The 23,393-nt window shown below is 40.8% G+C and overlaps 1 protein-coding gene across 6 annotated transcripts in view; it reads right to left on the bottom strand.

Annotated features, from left to right (window-relative positions):
* Positions 1-23,393, bottom strand: part of adgrl2a (adhesion G protein-coupled receptor L2a) — a 113,825-nt gene that overhangs the window by 31,711 nt on the left and 58,721 nt on the right. For all 6 annotated transcript variants that reach the window (XM_063201722.1, XM_063201724.1, XM_063201728.1 and 3 more), the window contains exons 5-8: positions 10,785-11,585; positions 2,094-2,393; positions 1,357-1,460; positions 669-854 (exon numbers count right to left, since the gene is read on the bottom strand). In XM_063201722.1, the coding sequence (XP_063057792.1) occupies positions 669-854; positions 1,357-1,460; positions 2,094-2,393; positions 10,785-11,585 (1,391 nt within the window). The remainder of the gene's footprint in view (positions 1-668; positions 855-1,356; positions 1,461-2,093; positions 2,394-10,784; positions 11,586-23,393) is intronic.

The raw sequence follows: 23,393 nt of genomic DNA, 5'->3' as shown, positions 1-23,393 counted from the left end.
AAGAGAGTTTGCTCGTGCAGCAAGACAGAAAGGTACACAAATTGTAAATTAAGTTATGTAGGTGGTGGAATATTTTTTAAAAATCCAAATGAAAAATTCTAAAACAAAGGGTATTTCTTGAAGATTGCAGTGTCCACCATCTTTGCCTTACAGTATTCTGGGTAGAAGACACATTTAGAGAACATTCAGCCAATCACACCCACATTCTGACGGGTATTTAAAAATATGGGAATGTCTTTGTCACAAGATGACGAGGGTTTTCAATGTAAATTTGATCAGCGAAAGAGAAGTATTAGCTAGGCTATATGAACTGCACTGATGAAGGTAGGATCTACTACTGTACACTCTGAATGTGCAATTTGATGACAGAATCCACAACTTGCTAATAGAATGTAACATCTATAACATTTTATGAAACATTTGCATGTCACATTAACACATAGAATGCACAAAACAGATTAATATTTTTCACATTACAGTATATTCTCAGAACCCATATTCAATGAAAGGCCGACCAGTAACAAAGGCTTTGAAATTCACTACGACCATTTCATGCATCCCTAGTACAGATTTCTCTGGGAAGCTTCTTGCACAGAACAACCATTGTAAATCACAGCAATGTCTACAAAAACAGCCAAACTGTCATCATAAGCATTAGCATTAAATACCTTGTTAAAACTCCAGCCCACAGAGTCCTTCTCGCTGGGTCTGAGCTCTTGCAGCTGGGCATCCAAGATGTCCACGAGTTGCTCCATCAGTCTCATGGTGGAGCTCACATCGCCGGCGAAGATGGGTCCTTTGGTGTGCTTCGCCAGCTCATTGGCCAGATTCGCCGCGTTCTCTCCACTCCGAATCTACAGTGATACAAATTATCCTCTCAGCATGGTTCTGAAAATATTATGTTACACTATAAGGCAACCCTCTTCTCATTATAACGTTTTCATGCTGTGAGAAAATAGTCCTTTGCTTATTGCAGTCATAACTGATTTGGGACTAATTAAAACGGATAATATTCCATGGGTATATTAACAAAAGGGCTTTTTTTGATAAAAGTTAATTTAGGGGCATACAATCTGGGGCTTTGTCCAACATGTTTTAATGACTTGCTTTTAAAACTCAAGTCATCATCAAATATTACGCCGCTTAAAACACAGGTTTAGGGTCGGGAGTAGCAGATTAAAACAGCAGGAGGTTGCAACTAGACAGCCCGAGGCAGTGTTTTATGTTTCAAATCTCACGCTAAGACTAAAGGGAGCACAATTTGAACCTTGTCATTTAAGACTGCTCAGTATTCATCAAGATGTGGCACACAAACAATTTCATTTCCATAAACCACAAAGAACAGGCCTAACAAACCTTCTGAGCGACTTGATTAACCCAATGGGAGGTACAATTACTGAGATCAGGTCCTTTCGGGTTCCAGGCTCCCGTGGCAAGCACACATAAGTAGGAGGCAGTGCCTAAAGAATCGACAGTGAACATGTTAGTGCGGACAGCTATTTACTGGCACTGAAAAAAGAAAACAAATCAATAAAATAATATGCTGAATCGTGCTCAGGTCTTTTGAGGCCACAAATGAGAACAGCTTAATAACCATTGTTCCAGTATGTATGTACGTATTTGTTTAAGATACATAAGCGTTCATTATCCCAACCTAATATCTAGCACACAAAAAAACGTCACCCTGATCAAAGAATGAACAGCAAATTCAAATTACAGAAATGCTCCCATTAAGTGATATGCAATAGCGCAGCCAATTTCATTTTGTGCACATTACACCATTATAGGATTAAGTAGGATCCATCCTTCTACCACACTGACACATCACATGTTTACAATATATCAGCAGCTACACCAATATTTAGAGGCACACAGTGCACTGTAAAAATGAGAGGAAGGAGGTGTTGCACTTTGTTGTGCTGAGCTGTGAGCAGTGAGACATGCCCTATGCTCTCTCTCTCTCTTTCTCTCTCTCTCTCTCTCTCTCTCTCTCTCTCTCTCTCTCTCTCGCTGTGGTTAGTTGCTAGGGCTTGGAGTGAGAAATGAGGAGGTGACTAGGGACAGACGCAGTGACACAAACAGGTTTCCCTCACCTCGCGTCCCTTTGGGGCAGGGCCTCTCCACCAGCATGCCCCTCTGGGTTTGGGGCCACACTATGTCTCTCTTCTCAATGCCCTCGCAGAAGCGCGCCGGGGGAGGCAGCGAGTCCGTGGGGGCCCGCGCGGTGCTCTCGGGGACGACCTGGGCCGGCTTGAAGGCTTTAGTGCCGGCCTTCGGGCCAACAGTGGTGGTTGTCATGGTGTTGGCTGGAGTCTTGGCCACCAGCGTGGTGGTGACGGTTGACGTGGTCTTCGGCATCTCTGGTGAGAACGTCACTTCGAAAAACCCTTGGCCTACAAAGAAGATGTACAGTAAAATATTTAGTTCTGGGGTTCCGCACCAACGTGTTGCTCTCTGTCTCTCCCCTCCAGCCCCTCAACACACCGCACCACACCACACCACACCACACCGCACCACACCACACCGAGCTGCAGCTTTCAAGAGCAGCAGCACTTGCAATCAAAACCAAGAAAACTCCTCGAATGCCGCTAACGACCTCAGAATACTACTACAGTATATGCGAGGAATGCATTGTGGGACTCGTTGGCTTGTTCTCCTGCCCGTTATATCTCATTTCAGGCTTTCAGCCGGTGCGCCATACCAGGAAATAATTACAGCCAGTCCTTCCTGCCTGACAGAGCCCTGTGCCTGCCTGCCTGGGAGTCAGAGGCATGCCTGATTAAATTTTGACGGAGAGAGAGAGAAAGAGAGAGAGATAGACACTCTCTCTCTCTCTCTCTGCTGTTGAGGGGTTGTTGTGTGTTGTTGAAACACACAACGCAAGACTTTCACTGCTGCCGCTGCCGCTTTTTTCCCCCGTCCCAGGACTTTGATAAAGCAGGTGAGAGGTAAATAATGCGGTGCCAAGGGCCAAAACAATACACACACGTCTCCGCGGTTCTGTTTTCTGCTTCTATATATATATTTTTAACATTCAACATCAGGGAAAAAGGGAACGCCGTGTTTACTTGGAAAAACAAGGATCTGCAGGCGTTTTTCAATTAGAGCCGTGCTTATTTATCACTGCCTGTCACAGGTCAGACATGGGGGTCACCTGCAACAACAACAAAAAAAAAGAAACAAAAAAAGAGCTGTACACATCTAGGTAAGACTCAGAAATCAGTAGTCTGTGGAAAAAGCGTTGGGTAGTTTTTACAGCGTTTCGCATTTGGTTTTCTCAGCACTCCGAAATATGCAGAATATTTAAACGCAGCATGCAGCAAGCTGGCTGTGCAAAAAACTGTGACTTGCTCGAGTGCCATAAAACTGGTGATCCACAGTACTTAAAAGTGTAAAACAAAATTCTATCACTCTGTGTAACTCCATCACTCTGTGATCTGTATGGCATCTGAATGAAATGATACCTCGATTACAGTATTTTAGCTTCACTTGGCTTCTATGAACACGACTGCACCAACAACTTCCAACCAATGGACAGTGGACACTGCCATGCAGAGTCTCTGAGTATACACTTACAGTAAACCTGACTTGACATTTACATCATGTGTGAGTTTTCCACCTAGTGTACAGTACATCTTGGATGGGACAGGAGAATACTCTAGAAATTTTCATCATGTCTAACTTTTCCACCAAATGTAAATCTTGGACAGGGGCGGCTGGTGTCTGGAGATGGTGGATTGGGAGAAACTGTTAAATACACAGTTAAAAATGCAGAGTTCATTCAACACTTAGAGAGTACTCAGTGACCAAATACACTCTAGAAGATGTTAAATCAACTCTGTGAGGGTTGAATTGGCAATGCATCTTTAACTCTGCAGCGACTGTTCACTAGCATTCTCAACACTGTCCCTGTATTTAGAAAAGGGTGTGAAAGCCACATTGAGACATGGGACTGCACTGTGGCTACTAGTCTAGCCAACAACAGCAAATCTGCCACACCAGCTGGAGACGAGGCAGCACACAAAGCCACACTGCTCACAGCAACTCCGTCTGCAGACTAAAAGCCTGTACAAGTCAAGCACATAGCCCACACTATACGCCCACTCACACACTTACTCACACTCAACACTCCATTCACACAGCTTCGCAATTCTCCCCTACATTATAGGGTTCTGTCCCATTTATAGAGAGCAGACTCAGAATTAATTAAAATCATTATTTCACAAAATTGCCATTACTTTTACCAAAGCACCTGCAACTTCAACAAAAATCTAATATTTTTTAATATCTTCAAAAATTAAGGAAAATAAACCCATTCGGGTTTAGTTACTGGCAAAAGAAATTGAGTCTGTAACCTAGCAAAGAACAATGAGAAGACTGTGGACATTATGTCCACTTTTCTGTGTATTTGCTATTCAAATTCAGCCTCATTGTAAGGTTTGACTTGCTCTATCTCATGGATATCGTTGACTGAGGATTTAGAAGTGAAATTAACACAAACATATTAATTTATGCAATAACATGTTTCTGTTGCTCATTCTGCATATTTCCCTGTTCATTTCTTCTATGAAAAAATATTTTTCATAGGAATTGCTTGTGGTGTTATTTTACTGCAAACAGATGTGCTTCCAATGTCTGAATAAAAGCACACATGAGTAGCAATAACACTAATACAAAAATAAGTGCCTAAAAATTGTAATGTTTATCTTTGGCTTTTGCATTAGTCTCTCGAGGGGAGTGTTCCCCTGTCAACAATTAAGTCAGAAAGTCAATGCAAGTCAATGTAGATACTTGATTAACAAACGATATCAATGCAGATATTTGACATATATACTGTAAGACACTGCTCTCTCAATGCCAATCTCCAGCTATTTTATTTGTTTATTTGCACTGTTGTCTTAGAGTTAAAATTAAATTAACCAGAATTTCTTTACTTTATTATTTTTATATAATAAAATTATCTTCATAAATAAAATAAAATAAAATAAAATAAAGATTCTGAATATTGTCTCATTGGCCGATTGATTTGCATTTTTAAACTGTGTTGACTATAAAAAAAAACAATGGATCATAATAATAAGTGGTTCATAATAATAAAATACACATCAATGTCACCGTATTCAACAATGAAGATAAGTCATTTGACACCCAATACCAACAGTCAACTCAATCCAGAGCTATACATGAAGATTGATAGGGAATAATTATACATTAAGTATAATGATAATTAGCAATGTATGTAGTAGTTTTCAGTTGTTGCTACTGTATTTCAGCAGACTGTAATAAAGACACTGTGCATACCCTATTGAGCTATAACTGACAGAAAGCACGAACACTTTTATATGGATACTTATGAATGGAAATGTGCATCTTCTATTCTCAATTCAGCTAGTTGCTGCAGTCCTTCTGGCCAACCAAAGGCCGTTGCGAGTTTGTTTTCAACAAAGATGTTTATGGGTAACAAAACCTGCCAGGAGGACTAAATGAGGTGGTATTTATACAATAATTCAATGCAAATACCATCATTTCCATTCGATGGATAATCAAATATTAATGACCATTGGCTAAAATGTACGTGTATGCCGGCCTTTTCTCAGTGTCTAATCCTTTGTTGTCCTTCTCGAAATGCTTAGTGTTCAAGGGAACAAAGACGCCTTTATGTTGTGTATGCGTAAATATTTTTTCTCATTCCCCTCCGCATCGTTTAAAGTCAAAAGCAAACGTTAAATCTCCCAGTTCTGGAAAAGGTAGGTTACACTCTTAATTAATATGTCTGCTCCGCACTGGGTTCATGGGGGACTTTCAATTACGCATCGTGGAGAGAGACACATCTGAATAGGGCTGCTACTGAATTAGCCATTTGAATTCACTTCACATCTCCAACTCCCCCATGTTCATTTGTTCCATTCAGATCTGTAGAGGTTTACCTACTGTGCCATGCATAATGTCCAAAGGCTACTACAATACATGCATCCCCAGACCTACAGTACAGTTAAAGAGGCCCCTCTGAGTTTTCTTCCAAATACAAAGATAGCAATCAATAATCTTTTCATATCATTTCCAAAGTGGGAATAAAGCCTGTGAGTCCACAGCTGACAGAAACTCTGGGATTGTAATTTTGTATTTCATAAGGGTATGTGCGGCCTCAATCTGAGTAATTACATTGGGGCTCGTGGCCAACTGTACATCGCACAGCACTTTCAGATTGTTATGCATTACTCACGTTCACTCCGTCCGACCATCCCTGACTAATGTCTCTTCTACAGGCTTATGGGGGAGAGAAACTTATTTCCATATCACGTAAAATGCAGTAGCCTTTTGTTCTTCAGTGGAATAATGAATACACATAAGCACATATAATGGGTCAAGCTAGGAAAAGAAAGGGCTGCTGAATTTAAAAAAGATTTCAGTTTTTTTTTTAACGTCAATGGCAATTAGCTACATCTCTGGTTTCTCAGTGTCTCCTTGATTTGTGCTACTGAGATCATATTATTTGCACGATTTCAAAAGCAGACTCAACACTGCGGTACAAAAAAAAGCTGCTTGTGCGTCTTAGATGCCTTACTCGTGCTGGAAACCTACATGGATGGTTTACAAAAATCAATGTTTGGGTCATTTGCAAAAGAGAGATAAATAAATCAATAATCACTCTGCTATTTGGGTCTTTAGACTCTTAGCTCTATCCAAATATAAACAGTTTAAGTTAATAGCAAAGGAAATATCAATTTAGAGCCAAAGTCATTCAAATGTGGTCACCAGATAAAGAGAAAACCTTAAACGCGAGACAATAAGTCAAGACAACAGTGCAAGTCAATAGTAAACAAAACGCTTTATCCGGTAAGTCTGTTAAGTTTTACCAAATGAAAAACCCAATTTAACACAATTTAATTAGCCATTTAGGTTAGATGTTAAATGCACTGTTATAGTGCATCACACACAGCCATTCCTATTCTTGCCTATTTCTATTTTAATTAGAAGGAACCTATCCACTTAGTTATCATCAACACAACATCTCTTGTTTAAAAAAAACAAAAAAACAATGCAAGCCAAGAACATTTAGCACATGGCAATTCGATTTACACTTTACTCCCTAAAAACTTGAATGTCTACCCCAACACAAGAACAATTGTGCAATGAGCACAATAAATAAAACAACAGCTTATTAGCCATAGATTCATGGACGATTACCCTGGAGACGGGGAAAGAGGCCTTGCTGTGTGAGTACTGCCCTGAGACAGAATGCGTCCCCCGTCCCTGAATTAGCATGTAACTGCTATCATCAGTGCTGATTACAGATGTAATTAATTCTCTTACTGCTGATCTAGTGCAGTCTGCGCGACGCAGGGCAGGAGCCATGGCTGCGGTGGCTGTGTGTCTGTGTCTGGGACAGACAGAGGTTGGGGCTATGACTACAGTACAGCTGGGGCTGTGTTGGACCCAGACGAGATAGAACCCATTTAGGGATGGGGGTGGTGTGAGTCCTGGCTATGCATAGGAGGAAACAGAGACTGTGGCTGTGGCTGTGGCTGTCTGTACGGAGAAGGGACAGAAACATTAGGGAATGGGGGAGGTCTGAGCCTTGGCTATGGAAGGCAGGGAACAGAGGCTGAGCCTGTGGCTAGGACTGTGCTCTACCGGGACAGGACAGAAACCATTGGAGGTGGGGGTGGGGGTGGGGGTGTTGGTGGTGTGGGTCTTGATTGAGGGAGGGAGGGAGGGAGGAGGCAGCCTCCGGCTAGCTGACTCCACAAGTCCATCACAAACGAGGCCAGGCCAGGCAGGGGCACAGCTCAGCAAGGGGGACCAAATATGGCCCTGACCATACGCCCTTTTCTTTCTGCTCTGTGGCCGTCGAGGGGGGCAAATCTACCAAGCCATCATGTTTTCACAGGCTGTTGACCTGTTTTTAGACTGTAGCTGTAGTAGGCACGAGCCTTGAGTCAGGTAAACTGCCCATAACATACTTCCACTGGGCACACAAGTTAGTTCTCCATGCTCGTGCTCCGGCAGGCTGTTGTGTGCCTCGCCTTGTGTGCTTCTGCTCAAATGTAATCGGCCCCGGTGTCATGTCACCAAAGGTAATCCATCAGAGGTGTGTTATTATTGTGGCGGAACTGAAAACTAATTAACAGTAGATGGATGAAGCCAACTGCGGGTTTGTGTTTAATACTTCATTTTCACACGCTGGCTTATTCCAGCGGCGTTGAGTAAACATGACTTCCCAAAGTCTGGATGGAAGTGCTGCAACAGTCACAGACTACTTCTCTCAAGGTCTGTTATAGCTCCACCGCTTTCTCCGGCCCTCTCTTGACTGAAGTGTCCATGAAATGACATCCTACACCACGTCTGAAAGCTCAATTTGGATTTCAACAAAAGACATTCATGAATCTCCACAATGAAAGGAAATTTTGACTTCACTTACTTAACACTCTAGTTGTTGCACCTGTATGCAACTCCCTACAAGTCCAAGTCTAAGTCTATACCTAATGTCAACCATCAACTGGAAAATGCCTGTCAAAAGACACAACAAAACTTTACAAAGTTTCATGACTACCAATCAGTTATGTGTGTGAAGATCCCTGGGAGGGCCTACAACTGTTCTCATGGGTGCGGGAGTGGGTGTTAACAGGCAGACACTGCCAGCCTTTGCCTGAGTTCTCAAAGTGTGTTGAGAGAGTTCACCACCAGACCAAAATGTGAGCAAATGAGAGTAGGCTCATCTCAGAGCCCCACTCATTAGACAGTGTAGCATACATCAGAGCTTAATTTTCTTGCTCGCATCTGCCAAGTTGTTCTACAGTATATCAACTATATTACTGCAGAGAAAACTTTCAAAACAAGAATTCTGCAGATATTACCATAGTTATCATTTCATGTTTTTGGTTTTCAGATGAGTGTAATGTAGTGTGTGTGTGTGTGTGTGTGTGTGTGTGTGTGTGTGTGTGTGTGTGTGTGTGTGTGTGTGTGTGTGTGTGTGTGTGTGTGTGTGTGTGTGTGTGTGTGTGTGTGTGTGTGTGTGTGTGCGCGCGTGCGTATGTTGAGTGTGAGCATGTGCATGTTTTTGAGTGTGTTTCAAATACGTAGCCTCTCACTGCAGATTGGGTCGCCGGTGAGCCTATTCACTATTTGCTAAAAATACTCAACTACATCATAACAACATTGCTATGACAGTACCGAGAGCCTCAAGTAACAGATTAAGACATAGCCATTACAATTTTGGTGGCAGTAAGGTTATAACATAGGCTCTGCGCTAAGGGGTAAAGGAATGTGTTGGTGTCGCATGTGCGTTTGTGGGGGTGTGTATTCAGGTGCACGTGGATGCATGCATCATGCGTGTGTGTGTGTGTGTGTGTGTGTGTGTGTGTGTGTGTGTGTGTGTGTGTGTGTGTGTGTGTGCGTGTGCGTGTGTGTGCGTATGTGTGTGTGTGTGTGTGTGTGTGTGTGTGTGTGTGTGTGTGTGTGTGTGTGTGTGTGTGTAGTCTGAGTTCAAAGAACTATCAGTGACCTGACTGTATAGTCAATTGAAGCCTTTCATCAGCACATGACGCAACAAATTACAGGATTTAAATTCCAAGGCACCCTGCTAAGCTAATTGTGTTCCAGACACAGTCATTCAATCGTTCCCTCACTGGTAAAAGCACAGCAACGCCAGAAATTCACTCAATAATTCAACCACTGAATACGGCATTGAATATGGCCAGCAAAATATACTCCTCTACGCTTTTGTTTCTCTCATATATTTTTTAACGCTTTCAAGGCACACAACTTTAAAATCCAAACATAATCTCAGCAAACTAGAATGATTTGCTGATCCAGTTTCATCCCAGTTTTATGCATGACGTGAGTACTAATATTTACCATACTGGAAAATAAATACCCTGACTGTCTGCAGTATGTAGTGTTGGCCAGTCTAATCGGTGGAAACTTGCTTGACCTTCACAGCTTTACTGAAGGTATTACATGGTCTACAGATAGAGTCATGAGGAGGGATTAGGAATGGCTCATACTTTTTCCCCCTCCCTCTCTCTGCCTTTTCCTGCCTATTGGACTATTTGACACACATACACATATCCACTCCCGCCTCCACTCCAGCTGCTGACACTTGAAATAAAGATAAAGAAGTGTAATTGGTGTGACCTTTAGGGATGGATGCATGTTTCTAACCAGCTCGCCTGTCTCTTCCACTTCCCCGTCACTGCCATCTTTTCACACGGCTTGGCTGGTGGTGTGCGAGTGCGGAAGTGTTTGCTTAACGACTGATGGGGGACAGAGATTATGCTCCTCGGAGATATGGTCCATGGTTGCCCAGAGGCAGCTTGTATACCTGTCCAGACAGGCCTAATTTCACCGCCGAGGCTGGATGCGCTCGCTCGCTCGCTAGCTCGCTGGGAGGGGAACGCGGAGCTGTGTATCGCGCCTGCCTGCCACCACCAGCGCAGCTGCCCTGTGGGCCTCGCCACGGGAGACGTTGTTGGCCGTCAGCGGGAATCCCCCCGATGCCAATCCCTTATGATATTGTAACCGAGTCTGAGAGATGATGTTTACTTCTGGGCCACAGTGCCTCAACCCCCCGCGCTGTTTACCGCTCTCCAGCGCAGCTACGCTCCTCTCACACATATTAGATTCTAAATTAAAAGCCAGTCACTCATGACACTGGACACACAAGATGGCTGGCTAATCTAAAGAATACCAACATATGTAATGACAAATCAAATTGTGAAAGCTGGAAATGCAATTTACAGTCACAGTATGCAAAAGAGTGAGATAGGAAAAGGGCTGCTTACCATTGGCAGGATCCGGGGGTCCAAACACGAGATTATATCGCAATACGTAGAAATTATTCCACACATAGAGCTGGTTATCTCTGGGATTGTATTCCACTGCAGCTATGTACTGATACTGATTAGGAAAGTGAATATCCACAAATTCCCCTCGATTGAGTTTCGTGTTGTAAATATAGTCGATCACACTTTTGCTCACTTCGCTCTCATTGTCCTCGTATGTGGACCTGACCACGTACAGTACTCCACATATCATGAACGCATTGGAAGCCGAGCGTTTGTCGTACGCCGTCTCCCAAGTGGCGTCGAATCGCAAGGTGTAAGGGTTCAACTGACTAATGACAATCATACCATTGTTCTGCTCTGTAGCGTAGATGACCCACAGCCCGTTCTCATCCACGGCAAGGTCTATGTCTGTCTTACCCCCCCACTTGTACGGAGAAGTATCGTGATAGTTTGCATTGTTAATGATAGCTTCTCCGCTCTTAATTCGGGTCCGGAGGTCAAACTTTACAATGTTACGTGTTCGCTCTTTGTTGAAAAACACAGCCCCGTCGTACACCACGAATCCAGTACCATCTACCCGGTGCGGGAGCTTGTACGTGACAGTTTGCCGAGAGTTTTGGAAGTCGTCAAGCGATGAGTACTCGATGAGCGTATCCGTGCGATAGGGAGTCCAGGGCATGAAATACACTTTGTCGGCTGCTTGGAGCGGATCTTTGCACCAGGAACCGGCTTGCTGCTCCGCTTCAAAGAGAAAGGAAGGATCTCCGACAGCTTTCAGAGTCCCCGGACAAACAAAAACTAGTAATGGGGGAAGAGTAAAACAAGAAACAGATTTTAGGGGCATAAAACATATAAAGCAATACATAGAAAGAAAAACACATAAACTAGGGCCCAAGAAGCAGCCAAGAAGACTAAGAATGATTTGGCCCGGTTTTGGCACAGATCTGGCCACAATTTGGCACAGGTTTGGGTAATTATCTTGCATGGTTTTATTGAACAAGAGCCAACCCAGGGCCAGATCAGTCGCAGTCACAGTGGCTAGCTTGAGCCGTCCATCTTAAACTGATCTTAAGGTCATCTTGATATATGAGTTGTCCAAGAGCACAGGGGGGGCACACAACTCATCGAGTGGCCGAGATGTTACATCTAGCCAACAATCATAAGCAAGAGCAGGAGTTTGGTTTTGAGCGTAGAAAGAAAGAAAAAAAGAGTAGGTAAGTTGTTAAACATAATGTATACATGATTAAAATAATTGTGCTTGTCTGAAATGAAACAAACCCTGCTCCATGGACATAAATTGAAGAATGAAACCAATGGAAGGGACGGTTTACAACAGGGAAACATAAGAACGAAAAAAAAAAATACTTGTCCTGTAAATAAAAGAAGCAAACTAAAAGACCCACACGAACAGACAGACAGACAGGGTCTCAAGGGCAGGATTCAGCAGATCTGTAAATATGTATCCTGAGACACTTGTCATTTATGGCATAAAATATACTATACCCAAGAGGGACATTAATTTTACAGTTTGCATCTCTACAGAGGCTCAAATGATTTCTTTTCTTTTAGCACTTGGTGAATTTGATGCAGCACTAGACTATGTGTTAGACTGTCCTCAGAGCATGTAGCTGCTACGGTAGGTGTGCAGAGAACAGCAGGCGAGAGGATAGGAAGACAGAGGACAGAGCACAGCAGAGGCAGAGGCAGGGAGGGAGGAGGAGGGGGGAAGAGGGGTGTAGGGAAGGGGTCAAAGGTCAAGCGAACCTGTTACCATGGCTGCATATGGGAAGCGTTTACATATTTTTTGGCTGACTGCAACAAAATCAAGGCACCCAGGGGTGAAAACAAAAAAGAAACGAGAAAACAAAACCAAAAGAGAGTACCCAAATGAACCTAAGCCACCACTAGCGCTCGGGCGGTAAAAAGCCTTGTGTATGTCTGTGCATGCTGCCGATAAACTGATACATAGATTATTTTTTTTTTACTTTTAAGGCCACAAGGTTATGACTCTTATTGTGTTATGGATATGGCTTTTGCTGGCCTATTCTCTGCTTAGCTTGAAACACCAGAATAGGGGAGAAAAGGGGGGTTTCAACCATATGGCACAAAACAAGGAGCTAGGATTTGGATGGTGTCAGTGATTTACCTTTTTGCTCCACTTCTATTTTACGCGTTGGTAGAGGGAATGAAAGGGGTGCAAGGGAAAAAAGAGATTAACATGAATTAACTATCATCTCTGTGGTAACAAAATGCAGTAGCAACAGTACATGAAGCATGGACATAAAGAAGAAGAGAACCTAGTTAATGTGAGGGAAAGAGAAAAAGGTAGAAAGCATATCAGGCAAAGGGTGACAGCAGACAAAATAAGAAATGTGTTAGGAGAGAGAGCGAGAGGGAGCGTTTAGTAAAAGTTTCACACCACTCTGACGCCAGTCTAAAAGCGAATGGATGCTTTAACATGAGTCATCAAAATAACGACAGCTCTGATTGCTAGTTCCTACATGACATTTAAGTAATATGTGGACATCTACATGCCACGTCATATCAGTGAGTGCAAGTCTAAAAAAGGATGCAATTATGACAAAAATGTATTCGGCACTATTCTACTTCAGTTTCGTCAATGTCTCCCACCCTTAGCTTGCATCATGGCCTTGACTAACAACTTCCTGGTATGGAAATATTTCTGAAGTGTCTTTTTTCAATGTACAGCATAACATAAAACAATCAACCTTACTTTTTTTTTAAAAACGGTACGTGTTACTTAAAATTGACTCAGTTATTCAAATCATTCAGTCATTGTGACGATGTGAATTTACGTTATTTCACAGCTTTATAGTATGTATTGTTTTTCTCTCCTCATCAACAAAGCAATCATGCTTTTAATACAACCACACAGAGCCACACACTGCGATAAAGTGTGCGAGAAAAGCATTATCAATAAGTCCCGTTGCTTTATTTACTCTACGCGGAACTGTGAATATGAGATAAACCAAGCAAAACCAGTTCGCTGTGTAAGGACATTAAATATACATCTAAGCCTCTGCTCACATGCAGAAAAGGACAGAATACACAGTGAATGTGGCTGTGTGTATATTATGTAGATAACAGAATACAGTACAAGTGATTGTTCGCTACACCGGCTAGCTGGCTGGCTGGCTGGCTGACTGACTGTGCAAGACAACGCCTTCCGTCAAATGAAAATACAGTACATCAAACAAAGTCTGACTCAAATGTCTATGAAACCGTACAAAGCAGAGCAGAATTTGAAAGCTAGTGGAATGAAACTGTGATGGCTTTTTATACATTTGACTTCATGGCTCATATCAGGCACATATACTGCATACAGTATGCAGGCTGCTCCTTCCGTCTTCCGCATGTAATTTAAAAAGGGAAAAAAATGATTAAGTAACACTTTGAGGTAGAAATGTGAGAACTGTCTGCTGTATGAAGAGACATTCACAGCAAAAGCAGTATGAACCACGAAGCAGCCGGAGAGTTGATGATGGCCGATTCATTTGTCTTCGCGTTACAGTCACTGAGGGTAAATAGAAAAGCGGTGTGTGTGTCTGTTAGCAGAAAATAAAGACAGAGACATGCACTACAGCCACAGTGATATATTTCATACTTTTAAAGATCTTGATGCATTACTTATAATATATCATGTCATGCTTTCAGTTTCTATTAATGTGTTAATTACCAATGAGTGACATTAAGAAACCATAAGTATACGCTAATAAGCGGAGTTCATGGCTTTCCTATGTTAAGCAGCGAGCTATATACTCACAGAGGAAAGCTACATATCATTCCTCATATAGCATGATCCTAGGCCAACATATTTTAAATCGTTGGTGTCAAACATATATTAAGGTTAACTACAGCATTTAATTGACGTTAATGAAGAGCCCCCTGATGTAAATCCTTACCATGACATGTGAAAATCTGTTTTGATTCAAGAACTGACATTCTTTAAAAGAGATATCTTTGACATAGCCCCTTCTGTGTGTGTGTGTGTGTGTGTGTGTGTGTGTGTGTGTGTGTGTGTGTGTGTGTGTGTGTGTGTGTGTGTGTGTGTGTGTGTGTGTGTGTGTGTGTGTGTGTGTGTGTGTGTGTGTGTGTGTGTGTGTGTGTCTCTGTGTGTGTGTGTGTGTGTGTGTGTCTGTGTGTGTATCATTCCTCATATAGCATGATCCCAGGCCAACATATTCTAATCGTTGGTGTCAAACCTATATTAAGGTTAACTACAGCATTTAATTGACGTTAATGAAGTGCCCCCTGATGCAAATCCTTACAATGACATGTGAAAATCTGTTTTGCTTCAAGAACTGACATGCTTTAAAAGAGATATCTTTTACATTGTCCCTTCTCTCTCTGAGTGAGTGTGTGTGTGTGTGTGTGTGTGTGTGTGTGTGTGTGTGTGTGTGTGTGTGTGTGTGTGTGTGTGTGTGTGTGTGTGTGTGTGTGTGTGTGTGTGTGTGTGTGTGTGTGTGGTGTGTGTGTGTGTGGTGTGTGTGTGTGTGTGTGTGTGTGTGTGTGTGTGTGTGTGTGTGTGTGTTGTGTGTATTGTGTGTGTGTGTGTGTGTGTGTGTGTGTGTGTGTGTGTGTGTGTGTGTGTGTGTGTGTGTGTGTGTGTGTGTGTGTGTGTGTGTGCATGTGTGTGTGTGTGTGCATGTGTGTGTGTGTGCATGTATGTGTCTGTTCTCCAATGCGCACACATGCTGGTGCCTTTGGTACATGTGCAGAATGTGATGTAGATAGCATTTACAGGCAATTGTGGCTTCCAACAAGGTCTGACACAGTGAAAAACAATTGACAGAGCAAATTATCCGTCAGGGCCAGCGGGGAATAAAATGGTTTGGTGTCTCTGAAAGAGGAAAAAAAAGGAAGCAAAACAGGAGCTGTGGAAAGACGCGAGAAGAGAAAGCTTGTTATCAGGGAAGAAAATCAACTGGAGTCACAGATGTTGGCAAATGAGTCAGTCCACTGAAACTGCCTTGGGGGAGAAGAGACTGAAATTGTTAAGGTGGTTTAGGTGAGGTAGTAATCAAACATGCTCCCAGTTACTCTTCTATTAAGGCAAGGGCTAGTGGGAAACACTGTGTTCAGGACCAAGAGCCATCTAAGGACCGTATCCACAAAGCACTACTGACTGGCAGCGATATATCTTTTTTTTTGTTTCTGAAAGAAGACCTGCTTCCTTATCAGCTTTCCCTCTGAGACTGGATAGCATGGACATTATCTTCCTAAATGACATTGTTTGGGTGGCGTGTTTCATTTATATGCGTCTGCATAGCGGAAGGCTGGAGCAATTGATTCCGCGTATTGACAAGTCCTCTCTGTATCAAATAGTAATTTCCCACCATAGTTTAGTCTCTACCCCTATTACCAACAAACATATCTGTTAGTATTTAGTCTACACTCACTTTATCAACATGCATGTTTTTTATGTAACCTCTGCTGTTTTAGTATTTAGTCTAGATTTTGACCGATACTTGGAGCACACTTGTTCACTGCTCAGAGACCTTTTAAAACTGACGTTTGTTTTGTCAGCAACCACTAAACCATTACCAAACCTATTTTAGTGTGGCTTGGCATTTAAGTCCAAACACAAGAGTAAAGTGCTAACCTGATACTTAAAAAAAGAAAATATTTTTCATGTGTAATTTGTCATAACCTGATTAGTTGACAAGTACTGTAAGGAAACCAAAATAGTTGAGGACTGGGTCTATTAAATGCCATAATTCAGGGAATTTCTCCTGGCAGCTGACAAACCCGATTTTTTGGCATTATATTGCAGACATGTTTCTGAACAGATCTTTGTTTCTGTAAATAAGGGAAAGGGTTTTTCTGAACAAAAGCTGACTTTGTGGTCTACTGACTCAATTCTATGGCAGAAAGCAGGGAGTGGATGATGACATTTTCCTGTGTGTCAGGGTCAAATCCCACCAGTATTTTTTAGATTCGGTCAGGATATCTATGTTAAGACATTGCAAAAGCCACCACAATATCTGAGTTATTAAAGAATTTGAAACAAACCGAGACTACACATCCTGTGCATTCATCTTTTTTTTTTTACAGAAATCTCCTCACAGCAGTATGCTGTCAGAATTGTAAAAGAGACACACACATAATGGTAAAACAGTGAAAATGGCACAAAGTGGGTTTTTGTTGTTGTTGTAACAAGGTACAAAAACAGTCACTGAGCCATTGGGTCGGTAAGCCATTTTTCAGTTATGTGTCTCTATGTATTTCCTTTCACATCAAAAAACAGCCCAACGCTCCGGATCACAACAGCGCTGAGTGACTCTCTCCGGTGTGATTGCCTGGCACATGATGTTATTAATTACGCCACCTTCATATTAACAGATTAAACAGGTGGCTAAGGAGCCTATCCGCAGTCCAGCTGCTCCGGTGGAGGCCTTGCCTCCTTGAAGGCTAATCTCCCCATTGAGCTACTGGGATTTAAATAGCGGTAGTGCTCAGCCTTGGCTGGATGTTGAAAAGGTCACAGGTAACTGAGAGGCAATATGTTGTAAAAACACACTCTGTGCTACTGTGTTACCGGGTTGCGTGTAAAAGAAGCACACCAAGACAGTCTGTTGAGTGCATAGCCGATTGATGCAGGTTACACTGAATATTTACACGCCTTTCTGAGAATTCTTTCTAAGCTTTATTTCCATGCAATTGTATGCTTTTATGCGATGTGAAGGCATGCTACTCTTACTTCTACATTTGGAGTAAGAGAAAATTGTTCTCTTTCTGAGAAATCTTTCCATGCTTGGAGCTCTGCAAATTATTTTGGTTTTCAGACAAAATTTTGTTTTTCTTTACTACAAATGATTTGGTGATCTGCCTTTTGAAAAGGAAATATCTAGTTACCTTTTTAATATTGGCCTAGTATTAAAAGGAGTTAGTCTTGGATTTGTATTTCAGGCATCTAATGAAAATAACTGTTTATGTCAACAACTGAATTATTTCTCAGTAAGTTTAAAACTTTCTCAGAAACTCTTAGGTAGTAGCCTACTTAAGCCTAAGAAGTACTTAAGTATGAGGAGCCCCTATACAATATATCAGAAACATTTAACCTTGCACAAGGACTTATCGCAAGCATTTTATTTACACATGGCAGAAGAAAATATTCTACGCAGGCCTATGGAATTATTCTCTGCATAAACTTTTAGTGATGTGGTATATTGCCTAGGAGACACCTCATACTTAAGTACTACTTAGGCTGAAGTGCTACTTAAGAGTTGTTGGGAAACTCAGCTGATGGCGCTTGGATGACTTGCATTTTGTAAATTTTAACTAAAAGTAAGACTGTGATCCTTCTCAGTGGATGCATCTTCTCCTGCAGCCCTTAGTATGTCAGGCCATCAGTTGTGAACTTGGGCATGATTATGGATATTGACCTAACCTTCGACAAACAGTGTGCATTTTAATCAAGTTTCTTCCAGTTGATGATTATCTGAAGTCAGACCCTTTCTGTATTTTCCTAAAGGATTTTGGAAGAGTGATCCATGCATTTATAATCTCCTCTAATGTTCTTGTAACTCACCATATGTTGTTGATAGCTATAGATCTGGCTCATACCTGCAGTTGATGCCACAGCTTATCTTTTAAGTATGAGGTACCACAGTTCTAGCTTCGCTTCACTAGTTCCCACTGGAAAGAATATTTCAGGATAACAAGAATTCACTTTTAAGTTCAAACATTTACTTTTAAGTCAAGCCCCTTAATACCGTTCATACTTGATTCATAAACACATTCCAGCCAGAACATGTTTCCGTTCTTATGAAATCTGTTTTCTTTTTGTTTCCACTATCTTATTTATGTTTCTTTTATCCTACTTTTCCCTTTATTACTATTGTCTGGTTTTTATGTGGTTTTGATGTTGTTTATTTGTTTGCTTTACTTTACAAACAGCAATAAAAGAGGCTGATTGTACGCTAGTACTGTACACTTAACAATTTCACTTTTTTAAATCATTGGTGCAATGGTAGCATTTCTGTCATATTAATAAACACAGTCATGCTTAATGATGGATGTGACAGAAATGCCCTTATGGAGTTGAGATGAGGAAACTTTGGAACAAGCCCTTCAGTTACTTTGTGAATATGGCCCTTGATCAACTGACACATTTCATCTTTTTTATATATACGCTTGCATCCTGGCCTTCCCTTCAGGTGCGTGCACATATATTAACTTACACATCACTCTGGTGTATTCAAACATGGAATACTTTTGTTCATCATTTTTTTTACACTGACTTACATCAAACATATGAGTGATTCTCTAATTCGCCTACACTTTTAAGTCCGAGGATTTTATTTGGCAATTCCACTAACTATTAACTGCATCCAATGATGTTTTGGACATTAGAAAACATTTATCTTTCATATAATACAGAAAGTGTAGACATAGCATTATTTCCCTCAGCAAGAATGAATATTTAATACTGGTTTTGGGCGTTTTCATGCCGTCCTGTTTTCCAAATGTCAGATTCAGTCTTCATATTAGCATGTAAAGAAACTTGTTTTGCCCAAGACGATTGCAAATGTTGATTCACAGTAATCATCACAATATGACAAAACTGTCAGAAAGACCACTGTCCTTTCCATTATACATGAAATTTGCCATTTTGTGTGTGTCCACGAAAACTGTGTTAACCGTGTCACGGTCTGAAACCTCCTCCATAAATCAGTAATGGTTTGGTCTTAGGCCATACGAATAACATCACGTGATGTCATAACCTCTTTGGCAGGATACGGGAAGACTTTTTGGTAAATTTTGAGCTCCATCCTTCCATAATTTAATCCATTCTTTTTCATGTTCTCATAGCGGGAAAATTGTCAACTGTGTTATCAACATATTCATAAGAATCTGAATTAGAAATCACATGTAGAAAAACACAGATAAAGCATACAGATACATGAATTGATTAAGGTGTTGTGGTGGAACTTCTGAGGTCCTCAGTTAGCACAACACCATAAAAATGGCTGAAATGTCAACGGTGTTACCGTCAATGGTGTTACAATTAAGTATGACAGTCAGGGTTGCCAGATGAGGCTGATGATTTCCAGCCCAAAAAATGATCAAAATCCACCCTAAAAACCAGCCCAATTCTATTGATTTATATGGCAGTGGGAAGGTTTTTCTGATAGATGTCATTTTTACCTGCACACGGCCATCCTAAGCAGCCCAATTGGGCGGGAACCAGCCCAATCTGGCAACACTGATGACAGTTGAGGAGGAGTATGTTTTTGCCAATTTACAGTGAGGAGAATAAGTATTTGATCCCTTGCTGATTTTGTTGGTTTGCCCACTAATAAAGACATGATAATTCTATAATGTTAATTATAAAATGTATTATAATATAGAGAGACAGAATATCAAAAAGAAAATCCAGAAAATAACTTCGAAGAATATATTTTAATTGATTTGTATTCCATTGAGGAAAATAAGTATTTGACCCCTCTAGTCAAAAAAGACAAAATACTTGGTGGCAAAGCCCTTGTTTTCACATACAGAGGTCAGATGTTTCTTTCAGTTAATTACAATGTTTATGGGTATATTAGAAAGGATTTTTGTCCACTTTTCTTTGCAGATCATCTCTAAATCACTTAAGTTGTATGACTGTAGCTTGCCAAATGGGAACTTCTGTTCCCTTCACAGGATTATTATAGGGTTAATGTTTGGAACTGTCTAGGGCCACTTCATGACCTTAATGTGCTTCTGCTTCAGCTACTCCTTCGTTGCTTGGGCTGTATGTTATGGATTATTATCATTTTGGGAGGCCAATCCATGACCCACCTTCAGTCTAGTGGTGGTGGGAAAGAGGTTGGCATGCAGCATTAAACGTTTACATGTCTCCCTCCATCCATTTCTTGACGATGTGAAGTTGTCCTGTGTCTTGGCCAGACAAACAACCTCAAAACATAATGTTACCACTTTCATTTATGATGTTGGAGAAGGTGTTGTTCTTGGGATCATAGGCAGCATTTCTCTTCCTCCAAACACATAGAGTTGTGTTAATGCCAAACAGTTTGATTGTGGTGTTATCTGATTCCAGCACCTCCCAATCATATCCTAATCCAGTTTGACGTTCATTGGCAAACCTCAGGTGAGCCTGAACAGGTTCCTTCTGAAGCCGGGGTACCATACATGCACTGCAGGATTTTAATCCACTGTGGTATCAAGTGTTTCCAATAGTTTTCTTAGTGATTGAGGTCCCAGCTGCCTTGAGATCATTTTCCTTGCTCCTCCCATACAGTTTTAAGGTGCTTTATCTCTTTTTTTTCTGGTTATTAAAATTCCCACAAGGTCAAATCTTGTATGGAACCAGAGACGGGCCTAAGATTGATGATTGATGATCATTTTGTATGTCCTAAAATTGGGAAGAAATGCACCAACAGTTTGCTCTTTAATATCCAGGAGCCCATTTCAGCCTTATTGAGTTCTAAAATCTTGTCCCTAACATCCTTTGACAGCTTTTTGGTCTGTCCCATGTTGGCGAGTTTAGTTTGATTGATTGACTGATTCTATGGACTGATTCTGCAGATTCAATGTGTCTTTTGTGCAGGTTACTATTAACATGTGTGTTCAATTCAGATAACAAGTTGATTGGAAGTGCCATTTGATCTGCGGGATCAGAACTCTTAATGGTTGGCAGGGGATCAAATACTTATTTCCCTCAATTAAATATAAATCAATTATTATATATTCTTTAGAGTTAATTTCTGGATTTTCTTTTTGATATTCTGTCTCTCCATATTAGAATACATATTATCATTAACATTAAAGACTGATCATGTCTTTATTAGTGGGCAAACCAACAAAATCAGCAAGGGATCAAATACTTATTCTCCTCACTGTATATCCATATTGACAGACAGACAAACAAAATAATTTGTGTTCTAGGGAGATGGGTTTGTCTGCTCTGTTTTTTTCTCCTAAAAAAGTGCCGAATTGTTCCCCTGCACTGTTGACCGTAACACAGTTGAGTAACACGGTTGACTGTTTTGAAAGTGTTTTTGCGCTATTGATCCCTTATGTGTTGGAAAAATTCTATGAACATACACTAGGGATTATCTCTGGAGAAGGACGTCTTGTGTAAGGAGGGTGACTATATTCAAATCAGACGTTACAGGGATTTATGATGAAAAATGTGTCAGTCTGTATCACAGTGACTCATAAAATCCTACTTATGAAGCTCAACAATCACATTTTCTATATCAGTTGCACAGATTAATGACAACATTACTGCTAAGGGACATAAGCACTTTCAAACATATATTGTTTCAACTCTGTAGTATTTTTATATATGTTTGAAATGACATAGTATTTGTCCATAACACTGTTGACAAAATAATTAAGCAAATGTTCGCTTTTATTAGAGTATTTATCAAATGATTTAAGATTAAGCTTGGCAATTTGTTTGTTTGGAAACTTAAATATATACACTATGTAAACATCTAGGTCATTTAGTTGAAAAAAAATACTGATAATTGACATTTTGCTTTTGCCAAAAGCGTAGGGGAATCGTAGAATCACTCATATATATTGCGGTGTTCACCGTGTCAAATGTAGTTCATAGTTATCCGGGGGGTAAACAAACACCAAATAAAAAAATTAAAAAATCTGAGAGAAAAGTGGCACTTTGAATCACATTGAAACTATAATACGGGAGTAAAAGGAATGAATATGAATGTAAAATGTAAAAAACACAAACAAAGAGGTAGACTCAAGCGTGTTGATATTGACATATCTGATATTGTCCATCTGCCAAATGGACAAGACATCTTCCTACCCTATGCCTTACAGTAGCATAATCTGACCACAGCAACAAAGGAACTACTCATTTACAGACCTTTGGCCCAATTGCTGAGATATGACAACTGGTTTTGAAAAAGTGTTTGAACTATTAGTTTGTCGATTTTCTGGCTTCAGGATATGGATGTTGTGGAGATATGCGCTTTACGTATCTACAGTGAAGGGCTCATTGCCTATCTGGCTCAGATTTAAAGCATATCCACATATTACCATAACACAGTTGAAATAACTGCCAACCAATCAGAAATAGTAGGTATTTTCTATGTATATAACAGAAATAAAATAACCAATGGCCATCTTTTAGCTTTGTTCAAAAATTGCTTTGATGTGGCATACAGTATGGCACAATATGTGCTACCATGTCGAACAGTGTCATTTTGTGTGAAAAATTCCAGAATGAATCAGTAATTTGTGAAGCATCATCCTTTTTCATTGGACCATTATGGATTGCATCAATTATTTTACGTCAGTGGAGCTTAAATTTTCCTATCAACTTAAAAGTCTTCTCTCTAAAATCATACACTATGATGGTAATTACTTCTGGACGTCAGGGTTACTGAGGAAAATGTGCTTTGGCATTATCTCTTGACATTCTGAAAATGCCTTTCTCTTCTTAGCAGCATTTGGATATCCATATTCAATGAAAACATAAAGGATAAAGAATATATTTAGCTGAGGTTAAACAGGTGTATTGTGGGATACAAACGGTTGACATTGCAGTCCACTTATCTTTGGTCTTGAGAGCAGTGCTTTGACACACACAAATGACAAAACAGCACG

Source organism: Engraulis encrasicolus, chromosome 6, assembly GCF_034702125.1.
Source record: "Engraulis encrasicolus isolate BLACKSEA-1 chromosome 6, IST_EnEncr_1.0, whole genome shotgun sequence".
NCBI classification, from domain to species: domain Eukaryota; kingdom Metazoa; phylum Chordata; class Actinopteri; order Clupeiformes; family Engraulidae; genus Engraulis; species Engraulis encrasicolus.
The sequence above is the reverse complement of the archived record's forward strand: the minus strand, read 5'-3'. Positions and strand labels throughout refer to the sequence as shown.